At 42.3% G+C, this 12,918-nt stretch overlaps 1 protein-coding gene across 1 annotated transcript in view; it reads right to left on the minus strand.

Annotated features, from left to right (window-relative positions):
- The window catches only part of LOC143280194 (uncharacterized), a 17,615-nt gene extending 5,521 nt beyond the window's left edge, over positions 1–12,094 (minus strand). Inside the window, exon 1 of the mRNA XM_076584806.1 lies at positions 11,250–12,094. Coding sequence (XP_076440921.1) covers positions 11,250–11,331 — 82 coding nt within the window. The 5' untranslated portion in view covers positions 11,332–12,094. The remainder of the gene's footprint in view (positions 1–11,249) is intronic.
- Between the last annotated feature and the right edge of the window lie 824 nt (positions 12,095–12,918).

Here is a 12,918-nt window from a genome sequence, read left to right on the forward strand (position 1 = left end):
TCGCCCCACCCTCAACCCAACCCCTCTTCCCACTTGGACTGACAGTCGAGATGATAGCAGGGGAAAAAAAAAAAAAAAAAAAAAAAAAAAAAAAAACAGCCAGCCAACGACCACAGACTGTTCATGCATATTTACAGCTGCAAAACTGGCGCGTGCATGCATGCGATATGGAGCCCCCCACAGCCCCAACCCCTATCCCCCCCACCCCCTCCAGTCAAATGATGGATGCTAAATGGTGTGTGGGTGGGTGGGTGGGGTGTTTAGACTTGTTTTTGTTTGCTTAGCTGCTGCTTTTTTTGTTTGTTTGTTTGTTTGTTTGTTTGTTAATTGGTTGGGGTTTTGGTTTTGTTTTTACTGACTGTGCCGGCACGAAAACCGAAGGCCCAAGCGGTTGATCTATCTCTGAACAAAAATCATTGATATCAACTACGCATATAACCCCAGCATCTGTTCGAACCATTGACAGTTGTAGAATCGGTTGACACATCTCTGGGGAACGATGATGATGATGATAAAAAGAAGAATATGGTGGAACAGGCTTTGTTATCTATCACTCTACACTTTTAGAGTATCTGTACCTCAACACTACAGGGTATATATTCCTCAATGCAGGGTATAACTATATCCCTCAACACTTCAGAGATAAATCATTCATCACTACAGGGTCTATATGTATGTATGTATGTATGTATCTATATATATATATATATATATATATATACATTACTCGGTATCTATCCCTCAACACTTCAGAGTATCTATCCCTCAGCACTTCAGAGATAGGTTATTCATCACTACAGGGTATCTTTCCCTCAACACAACGGGGTATCTATCAATCACCACTACGGCATCCTAAACACCACAAGGTATCTATAGCATGACACTGATAGGTAGCTATCACTCAACACTACATATGTCCCTCGACATTACACCTATCCCGCAACATGACACGCATCCCTAAACACTACATATATATCCTTCAGTACTACAGGGTATCTATCCCTCAACATTGCGAAGTAAAAATCCCTCAACATTACGGGGTACATGTCACTCAAGATTACAGGGAATCTATCCCTCAACTTGACATGTATGTCACTCAACATTACGGGGTACATGTCACTCAAGATTACAGGGAATCTATCCCTCAACTTGACATGTATGTCACTCAACATTACGGGGTACATGTCACTCAAGATTACAGGGAATCTATCCCTCAACTTGACATGTATGTCACTCAACATTACGGGGTACATGTCATTCAACATTACGGGGTATCTACCCCTCAACATGACATGTATGTCACTCAACATTACGGGGTACATGTCATTCAACATTACGGGGTATCTACCCCTCAACATGACAGTTATGTCACTCAACATTACAGGGAATATATCTCTAAACAGTACGGGGTACGTGTCCCTCAACATTACAGCGGTATCTATCCCTCAATATAACAGGGTATATGTCACTCAGCATCACGGGGGCATCTGTCATTCATCGACACAGCAAGGGAACAGCTTGACCTGAAGGACGAAAGCCAACCAGATCGTTTATCTCCCTTCTTTACTCGGAGCACCACTATGGCGTCCAGTCACACCAAGTCACCAGTGTCTGCGATCCCTTCCCTGATGATGTCATTTCCGGTCTCCGGGTGTGAAAACGTCAGACACTGATAGCCCGGAAGTGGCTGAAAGCTCCCCACCCCACCCCACTCCCCGCCAACCACAGCCAGCCACGCAAGCGGCCTGCCCCATTGCATCAGTTCTTACTGGTAAATGTCACTCATCCTGTGGCGGATTTGAAACCCCCCTATGCTATTTTATCAACTTTCGATAATTTCTACCACGTCAGTCTGTTTCGTACATGACGATTTGGGGACGCTTGCAATCCGATCCAGCTTTTTTCTTCTTTTTTTCTCCCCCATTTCTTTTTTGGGGGGTGCGGGGGGTGTTCTACTGCTGAAGCAAGCTTTTTAGGCTAAGAGGAAATTGAGTGAAAGAGAGAAGGAAGGGTGTACATTCTTAAGGAGAAGGGAGGGGACACACGTCAGTCATTTCGGATGTCTCCACAACTACAGTATATGGAAGTGGGAAATGGAAATACTGGTTTTCGTACAGAAAGATTCTGAATCTGAATACATATGAAAAATCAAAAAGTTGCATTTACTCGGAATCGAAAGTATATTTAATTTCGGTGGTCTCTCTCCACTTTCCATCAGCAAAACTGGACACAGCAAATTTTAGGGTTGAAAACGCTGAGTGGATTCAGTTGACAGCTGCATTGAAGTTACCCAGCCCCAGGCGCCCGATACCACGTTGCAACAAACAGTCATACATTGAAGGGGGTCTCGAGCTAGTGTCACAGTTAATTTCAGTCCTTCGATTTGATTTGATTTTGATCTGGATACTTATACAGCGCCTATCCTCGGTCGGGGACCAAGCTCTAAGCGTTTTACAAACTCGGGGCCATTTCCACGACAAGCTGCCTACCTGGGCAGAGCCGGCTGGCGGCTGCCATTTTAACATTTTTTGATTATTTACCCTGCCATGTAGGCAGCCATACTCCGTTATCGGGGGTGGAGTGTATGCTGGGTATGTTCTTGTTTTCATAACCCACCAAACGTTGACATACATTACAGGGTCTTTAACGCGCGTATTTGATCTTCTGCGTGCATATACACGCGAAGGGGGTTCATGCACCAGCAGATATGCACTTTTGTTTAATGGGAGGTTTGAAAAAACCTCCACCCTTAACCTACCAGGTGCAACGGAGATCGAACTCAGGAAAATGGGGCGAGAACCCAGTGCTGTGACCATGTGACCACCTCACCCGTCACCCGAATTGTTGACCGTGTCTCCATGATAAATCTGACCAAAAGGCAAATAACTTAAGGATGGAACCGGGAACCACAAGAAAAAAAAAAAGAAGAAAAAAAGAAAAGAAAAAGTGGGGGAGAAAAAAAGGAAAGAAAGAAAACAAAGAAACAAACAAAAACTTCGAGGATCCCATATCGAAACCTTGGGGAGCGTTCAGAGACAAGAAAGATTGGTGCGTGTGGAAAATATTGTTGATTTGAAATGAAACAGTCGTTGATAATCACGAATGCAATAATAAAACTATCAGGACCAGAATCCAGTCATCAAAAAGTCGATAGAAGTTTAAAGTTTGATAGGTTTCCGACGTCTGGGTCTCAAAGTACATGAAGATGGCCCATAATTCGTGGATTTCTAGGTTATCATAATTATGTCTGCCTCTAAAGTAGATCAAACATTCACACACACACACGCTCACTCAAACACACACACACACACACACACACACTGACGCAATATTTGTTTTTGACACGAACTTTGGACCAGATTTCTTGCTTCAAACATCGCACCAAGTGATAATGGACTTTGAACTTCTCTACGCTTCCTTCGAAAACAACTCATCTTCAAGGACGATAATTTCGATTTTGCAGTTATCATTCGTAGCGAACGCAGCTGGCTCCTATAGACAGGCAATCACCAACAAGCTATTAATAACTATAAGGACATTTTTTTTTTTTTTTTTTTTTTTTGCTTTTCTTTTTTCACAGGAGTAAGTTTTGACCCACTCTGTATGAAAACTATAGCCTAACATTTTCCCATCCGAACATCAAATTATACTTTACTGCAGTCCATCAATGCAATAAATGTTTCAAGGTAAAGTTTTGTGATTTGTGCAAGAGTTTGAGATATGAGGAGTTGTGTTGTTGTTTTTCTAGTCGTCATTCATTCCTCTGTGCTACAAAATTAAATTAAATAAGTAATGAAGCACAATATACTGAATTTACAATATATTGAGGCGGCGGTTGTTTCCTTTTTTTTCTTTCTTTTTTAACAGATAAAGAACCTTTACAGAATCAGGAGTCCTAGTTCTTTACAATCTTTGCCTTGCACTAATTACAGATTATAGTCTCCGCCAAAGAATCATTTATACAAACGAACGCGGGGGAGCGCGCGCGCGCACGCACCCACGCACGCACGCACGCACACAACACACACACACGCAGAAAATACTAACAATAGCTCGCAAAAAATTGATCGCACGCACGCACGCACGCACGCACACACACACACACAGAAAATACTGACAATAGCTCGCAAAAAATTGATCGCATGTTTTCTTTTGAAACAAAAAGACATCACAGTAGCAGAAGGCTCACCAGTCTAATATACAGCAAATATGACTTGCACTTGCGGCAATGAAATTACTCCCGTGCATATGTATAAATATAAACAGTTAAAACCATATTTACCTACGTCATTTACAAAATCTGCAGTTCCATCTGCTTCCATTAGAGATGTCTTATATAATAATCAATATGTGTTTGAAATAGTTCAGAGTTTAATTTGGAGCCCAACTGGCTCTGTTGTGATTCGAATGGTTGACCAGTTAATTTCATTTCGTTTATATTCTTCTTTTTTTTTCTTTTTTTTTTTTAATGCTAATTGAGGAGAGAGGAACAGGAAAAGATGATTTAAGGCATGGGTGGGGTGGGGGGGATAATGGAATTTCGTCTAAAATCACACATGTGGATAGACGTTAAGCAAAAGAACGAACGAACAGATGTGCAGTACAATAATTGTGAAAGTCTTTTCCAAGCCAGCAGCACATTTCTGAAACATGTTTCGGACTGACTTGTCACAAGTCATCTGTACGCGTGATGGTGACGACGCCTTGTGCTATCAGGGTGTGAGGGCTTCTGTCCATGACGAATTCACGTGCGTGACCAACAGACTAACTACTATCATTATTTCCGTGGCGGTCATAAGACGTCAGAGGATTTATGCAAGGGTAGGCTGACTGCCCCCACCTGTTCGGTGATAACACATGTCTTGTGAGTGTGTGAGTCACTGAAAGTGGGCTTAGTTTATGTGTAACGTCTGTCAAACGAAACGCGATGTGCATACTTTTAAAACTATGTGCTTGATAGTGCGGTCTTCCCCACGTTAATTTCGTGGCTGATTCATTTTGAAACTCTTGTGATATTCTCTCTCTCTCTCTCTCTCTCTCTCTCTCTCTCTCTCTCTCTCTCGGTCATCGCGTTGGGTCTATGCGAAGGTCAAGCATATATATTCCCTTTTTTTCAGCAGGTCTAGTGAAGCGTACATTGATCAGACCACATGCTTTGACATCTCCCTGAAAATGAAACTGAAACTCTCTTTTCTCGAAACTAATTACTTGAAGCATGCCCTGTCTTTAGTCTAAATGAATTAAAAACAAAAAACAAAAATTCCTAAAGTGGGATCAGAATTAAAACATCTATCCAGGTCAGTTCTCCGACTTTCAGAGAAGATTATGCTCAGGACTTGATAAGGCTGAATTAAAAACGATATTCTTTTGATGTTTTCCAGCTTACAACGAACTAATAGAACGGTAGGTTGTATTCGAAAAAAAAACAAAAGACAAAAATAATATCTGTATATATTTCGACTGACTTTATCGCTGATTTCATCATATCAAAATGTGTCATGGAACATAGTGTTGTGTATGAAAAGTACTAATGAGTGGTTCACATTCATTCTCTATTTCTCATGTCAAAGTATTGCTCTGGCGCGCGCGCGCGCGCGCGTGTGTGTGTGTGTGTGTGTACGTGTGTGCATGAGTATATATATACAAATATACATGCGCGCACGAGAGTGTGTGCGCGCGCGAGTGTGTGTGCATGCATGCATGTGTGTGTGAGTGTGTGTGTGTGTGCATGTGCACGCGCGTGTGTGTGCGTGCGGACATGTGTGTGTGTGTGTGTGTGTGTTTAAAAGAATAGAAAAAATCGGCGTGAACAAGAGCCGTATCATCGTAACGTGACTTTGAACAGACTGCTCAATCACGATGCTTATCTGCCCGGGTTGTCCTAGTTTCCTTTAGTTTTTAGGGCTGGGCGATACGTCCTGTCTATCACGGTCAGACCGGTAACCCTTTGTCAACTGCACTGACTCACAATGCCAACAGGTAATCACTAAGTCCGGTCACCCCGATAGACCCTACAACGCCGGGCACCTGTCGTGAACTGGCGCACGTGTTATTTTTGGACTGATTAGTGCGGACTATCTGCCCTCTGCGGTCGGCTGGGCAATAACATTATGATTAGAGTTTACCTCCCGGGTCCAGATGGGTGATATTGGTACCTGTCTCTGTTTATGACGCACAGAAGCCTGCATAAAGACTGCCAGCTTCGCATCTTTGTGGACTAACTATCCGTAACATGTCAATGGGACGCGAGTTTGACCACGAAATCCCCACGTGGGGATGGGGGATGCTGGGGGCTCTTCCACTCTTCCAGAATAACTAGCAGGCCGATCCCCACCTTCCGGAAATTGTGCTAGAAATTTCTTCTTCTTTTTTTCTGTCGCAGCCTTTGTCTCTGGATTGGGATTTCTGTCCTTTCCTTCCTTTCTTCTTTTTCTTATTCTCTGCCTTGCTGGTCAGTTCACCTTTTGTAGTTTTTTTCTTCTTCTTCAATAACGCCTTGAATATATTTCATTCTTGATAATTGGGATAATTGGGCACGTTTTATTCTTTTTTTTTTGGGGGGGGGGGGGGATTGTTGTTTTGTATGCCTGTTGTTTATTCTCTGGCGCAAAAAACAAAAACAAAAAAACCCGACTCAATGGTCAACGTCAACGGCATGTTCTAAATTACGTGCATGAGTACAACGCGTATACCTGTGCCAATTTTCTTTCCCAGATTTTTTTTCATCCGGTTTGTACGCAATCGACATTTGCAGTGTGGTCAGCTGACTTTTAAGTAACAACGAAAGAAGAAAACCCTCGGCCAAAAAATAGATCAAAAACTGTCCACAAGTATCTAACAACTTTGAGAGGGTGGGAGTGGAGGGGGGGGAGGGAACTCTGGTGTGTGGTCTAACCACTGGACCGACGGGTGACACAAAAACCAAGGGAAGAACCAGTCATTTTCAGAGGTTATAGAATCTGATTTCTAGAAAAGGCTCAACGGGGGACAGTTGGTTTGATACTGCCGTTCGCTACTTCTATTCTTTAATGGAAAAAAAAAATCAACCTTTAACTGGAACGTGTATTATTAGTATGCCTCAAACCTGGATATCATGTTGAAAAATGTTCCTTGCATTCCAGTGTCAGCCAGGAATATTTACGCCAAGATATTTATTCTTTTTATCACAACAGATTTCTCTGTGTGAAATTCGGACTGCTCTCCCCAGGGAGAGCGCGTCGCTACACTACAGCGCCACCCCTTTTTTTTTTCTTTTCTTTTTTCTGCGTGCAGTTTTTTTTTTTTTTTTTTTTTTTTGTTTTTCCTGTCGAAGTGGATTTTTCTACAGAATTTTGCCAGGAACAATCCTTTTGTTGCCGTAGATTCTTTTACGTGAGCTAAGTGCATGCTGCACACGGGACCTCTGTTTATCGTCTCATCCGAATGAGTCTAACGAAAATGTCTGTATAGCGGACTCTCCGACTGCAAGATTTAACACACACACACACACACACACACACACACACACACAATGTATATTTATATACACTCACTTGTTCTTTTTGCTTTTTCTCTTTTTTTCTTTTTCTTTTTTTTTCTTTTCTTTTTTTCCTTTTTCTGCACAAGTTCCTCATGGTTGTGGTGTTCTGTTGTTTCGGAATTTAAATAAATGTGTAACACACACACACACACACACACACACACACACACACTTTCTTAAATGAAAAAAAAAGTGAAATGCACGAATAACTTGTCTGAATAATATGCATGCTTGTATCCCTGGTGGTGCCGTTTCTGAGAATTGCCAACTAATCCTTGCATGGCGATTTCCTGACCGTTCCCCGGAGATGGCAGTGGGCAGCAATCAAATATTTGGAAGTGCGCAGCGAAAGCCAGCCCATTAGTAAATGAATCTTAACATTTCAGGTTTCAAAAGCTTAGAAAAACACAGCAACACTGTCACGCCTTCAAGTCCAGACCTGATCAGCGCGATGGGTTTATGCGAAGATCAGACATCTTGTTTTTCTTTTAAAACACCATTTATAAACGCATTCTCTCTCTCTCTCTCTCTCTCTCTCTCTCTCTCTCCCCTCACCCCCATTCTACCACCCATTTTAGCTTCGTCTTTTTGCATTCTGATGCAGAAACCAAACTGCCATTCTTGCAAACCATGCGACATTCACTAACATCTGCTGATTTCGGAGACAGGAAAAACCTCCATCGTTCACCCACCGGGCGCCGCGCCACGGGTATTCGAGCCCAGGTTCCACAGATTGAAAAGTCGGAACGCCTTACCCACACGGCTGTTAAGACTGCCTTCAATTGTGACCGAGAAGAAACTGTTCTCTGCAGACTATCCGTGTTCCTAAATTGAAACATTTTACAGTCGGCCGCCGTATGGACACTGAAAATGAGCTCCCTCTTTCGCTTCGTCAAAACTCTCCACTCAGCTCTTTCAAGTTTGGCTTCTTTCCAAAAATAGCTCTCCTCCTCCTCCACCTCCTCCCCAGTCTACAGTTTCTCTAGAATATCTATTTACATGTATATATACGCGTTATCTTTCATCCTTCTGAATTACAGGTGTGCGTACATGTGAATGACTGGTGTGCAAGCGCTTTGATTTGTCTGTACAAGATTTCAGTGATCTCTCTCTCTCTCTCTCTCTCTCTCTCTCTGTATATATATTATACACACACACACACACACACACACATATATATATATATATATATATATATATATATATATATATATATATAGAGAGAGAGAGAGACAGAGAGAGAGAGTTAATTACGTACAGGTAGTCACTCCTTTCTCGCCATTCTAAACACTGAAAGGTGAACAAAGCTGAAGTTAAGTACATACCTTGTGACTAAACCTTCGTCACTGAACGTCTTCTATTCAGATGCATCAGGTTACGTTATACATGACTGCCGATTCCGCTAAAAGATCCTTTTCCCTCATGTTCTACCGGAGACAAATTAATGTTCAGTTCTCTTCAAGTTTTTCCTCCTTTGGTTTGGTAATTATACTTACCGAGACAGACTTGAATCTCGCATCTCATTTTTAATACACTCACACACATCATTTATTTATTATTTATTTATTTAACGATAGACATAATTCTATTCGCAGTATAGTTTATTTTCTGTCTAAATTCATTATCATAACTGTTTCATTATTGTTAGTAACAGTAGTGGAAGAAATAGCAGCAGCAGCAGCGGTAGATTAGAAGCAGTAGTAGAGTCATTGTCATCATTATTGTTCTCTTGTATGATCTTTTTTTCAACTGAGACACTGCCAAAGCGACACAAGAACTGACATAACCGAATAACAAGCTTCTGCGTTCACTCGTATGCACACGAGTGGGCTTTTACGTGTATGACCGTTTTTACCCCGCCATGTAGGCAGCCATACTCCGTTTTCGGGGGGGTGCATGCTGGGTATGTTCTTGTTTCCATAACCCACCGAACGCTGACATGGATTACAGGATCTTTAACGTGCGTATTTGATCTTCTGCTTGCATATACACACGAAGGGGGTTCAGGCACTAGCAGGCCTGCACATATGTTGACCTGGGAGATCGTAAAAATCTCCACCCTTTACCCACCAGGCCCCGTCACCGTGATTCGAATAACAAGCAATCTTTGGCCTGCGAAAATAGATATTAAAAAAAACAAAAACAAATAAAAATATATGAAGCAGTGGGGAAAATGAATAAAGATTAAAGGAGATTAAAAAAAAAAACATGTGGCAGAAAAGAGCAAAAATATGACCTCGACTTTTTCTTTGAATGTGAAAAAAGAAGCAATCCAGCGAGCAAAAGTCGGTTGCCGACATTCCACTTAAACCAAGAGCATAATTATGACAGAGGGAAAAAAATCGTCTCGTATGTACGTTTAAAAAAAAAAAAAAGAATGATTTCAAGCAAAAAAAATGGGAAGAAAGAAAGAATTAAATGGGAAAAAAGGGAAAAGAAAGAAAGGGAGAAAGATAAGTGAAAGTAAACAACAAAGGAAATGAAAGAAAGAAGAAAACGTAAAAAAAAAAAATGAGAAGAAAGAGAAGGTGGAAGAAAAAGTGAAAGGGTGAAAGGAAAAAAAAAAAGAAAGAAAGAATAAAGCATCTTCTCCTCCTCCTCCTTCTTCTGCGTTCACTCGTATGCACACGAGTGGGCTTTTACGTGTATGACCGTTTTTACCCAGCCATGTAGGCAGCCATACTCTGTTTTCGGGGGTGTGCATGCTGGGTATGTTCTTGTTTCCATAACCCACCGAACGCTGACATGGATTACAGGATCTTTAACGTGCGTATTTGATCTTCTGCTTGCATATACACACCAAGGGGGTTCAGGCACCAGCAGGTCTGACCTGGGAGATCGTAAAAATCTCCACCCTTTACCCACCAGGCGCCGTCACCGTGATTCGAACCCGGGACCCTCAGATTGACAGTCCAACGCTTTAACCACTCGGCTATTGCGCCCGTCGAATAAAGCATCAAACAGGAAGGAATGATGGAAAAGAAAAGTGACAGAAAACCAAAAGAAGGGCAAGAAACAAAAAAAGACAGAATATAGAAGGGAAAAAAAAGGAAGAAAAAGACAAAAGGAGGGTAAGAAAAGTGAAATAAAACATAGAAAGAAAAAGGAAAGAAAAACAGAACATGGAAAGGAAACAGAGAAAACAGTCAAGAAAAGAAAAAAGGAAAAGAAAGATGACAAGAAACGAAAGAAAGGTTGAAATACAAAGAAAGGAACGAAAGAAAGAACTAACTTTTTCTTTTTTAAACACAAATTGTAAAAGAAACACTATGCTGACTTGTATCACGCCCTTTTTCACAGGGCTCAGAGCTAAGGGCGCTTTATATAAAGAGAAAAAGTTAAAACAACATGTCGAAATGAATGAATATATATTCATGATAGAAATACCCAAACTTCCCATCTTTCACCTGCTTCCACTGTATGCAAATTGTCTAGAGATACAACGAAAGAAAGGGAGGAAAGGAAACAACAAAACTTCCCATACATATAAAAAAAAAAAAAAAAAATTCCACAACAGACGGAAATGACCCCAACCCCACCCCACCCCACCCCCAAATATAATGTTCATTATTCATAATTTAAAAAAAAAACATATAAATATTAAATCCAAGAAACGGAAATAATCCCTGAACTTCCCATATAATAATCATCGTTATAAAATAAAATAAATCCAACAACAAACTGAAACACACCCCGCACCTCAGCAAACAAAATTCCCCCTCTCTCTCACCTGCTTTCACTGTGTGGAGGTTGTCGATCAGGCACAGCAGACAGGCGATGACGAGGATGGGTGTGACGGAAACAGACACCATGGCTATTCTACTGGACGAAGAGGGCACGGAAGGAAACTCTTCAGTTTAAACAAGAAAAAGAACTTCTTCTAGAGGACGGTTGAATGAAACCTCGCTTGCTTGCGGCCTGGAAAAGGCACTGTTTTCGGTAATTGTTTGTTTTTTGTTTCTTTTTGCCTTGGGAGTTTTGTACAGAAAGCAACACTGTCGCTGTATTGGAAAAAATGTTTTTAGTGTCCAAAGTTCTTTTTGTGTGTGTGTCTGTCTTTTTTCTTCCTTTTTTTTAACACTGCTTCCAGTCAGCGTTCCTTCAGTGATACGTCAGGGTTTGCTTGTCCCACCAACCCTTCCTGCCACCGTCCTTTCTTTCTCTCAGGAATGAGAAATTCTTGAAATGTTTGTGTTCTTCAGCACTGAAGAATCTTCGAAGTAAGTGCGAATTCTTCGACAGCGGAACGCCCTGGTTTTCTGTGTGTGTGTGTGTGTTTCTAGGAACTTGTGACACGAGTGGTTTGTGTCAATCTACGCAAAGCTAGCAACAAGCTGCTTCCTTTTCCTCTGTCGTTTTCTGTCGGTCGTCAGCTGTGTCAGACAGACACACCGCTCTGCTGTCACCACCACGCTGGTTTCTGTACCAGGATCCGATGTCGCTTGAGCCACGTGGGTTCTGCACGCTCTGTGTGAAGCCGGTCAATCCGCGGGCGAACTTTGGAATGCGGTCCGCTCCCTGCCACGTGCTAGGGCTGAGGCAGTGGTTACACTGATGGTCTCTGCAAGTTGCAATGAACGTCTGTTATCAATGACTGCCCTTTATATACACGTACTCACGCGCACGCATGCACGCACGCACGCACGCACACGCGTGGCTCATTGCTTGAACTCAACACCACCCCAGCCACCCCCTTCCTCGTTCATCTGGTTATTGCGTGGGTGGAGTAGGGAAGGGGGAGGTGGGGGAGCCGGGGGGGGGGGAGAAGGAAGGGGGTGGGGGAGGGGAGGCAGGATGGGCAGAGGGGGATTGTTCTTCGTCATTTGAGAGTTGTGGATGTTTAGGGGAACGGAGGTGGGAGGAGGAAGAGGGGCTGAGGCAAGGGGGAGGGGTAGTGCGCGATTCAAACCGGGGGTTGGTTGTGTTCTGGTGGGTGGGTGGGGCTGAAGGGAGGGGCTTGAATGGTGTGTGCGTGTGTGTGTGTGTGTGTGTGTGTGTGTTGATGCGAGGTCTGGATTGCTCTCTCTCTCTCTCTGTATGTCCCTCTCTCTCTCTCTCTCTCTCTCTCTCTCTCTCTCTCTCTTTCTTTCTTCCTTTTTTCTTTAGCTCGCCAACTAAATATTCCATCTCTCTCTCTCTCTCTCTCTCTCTCTCTCTCTCTCTCTCTCTCTCTCTATATATATATATATATATATATATATATATATATTATAAAGAATTAATACCAGAATACGATAACATAACATTGGAGGGGAGGAAAAAGAGGAGATAAACCAACAGAAACACACATTAATTTTTCGGTACCGGAGACCCCTGAATTTGCACGAATCTCCCGGCTCTTCTTCAGTTAACATTGAAGTCACGAGACTGTCACCAGGCTGCGGTGGTGGTGTGGTTTG

This window comes from Babylonia areolata, chromosome 1 (genome assembly GCF_041734735.1).
Source record: "Babylonia areolata isolate BAREFJ2019XMU chromosome 1, ASM4173473v1, whole genome shotgun sequence".
NCBI lineage: Eukaryota > Metazoa > Mollusca > Gastropoda > Neogastropoda > Buccinidae > Babylonia > Babylonia areolata.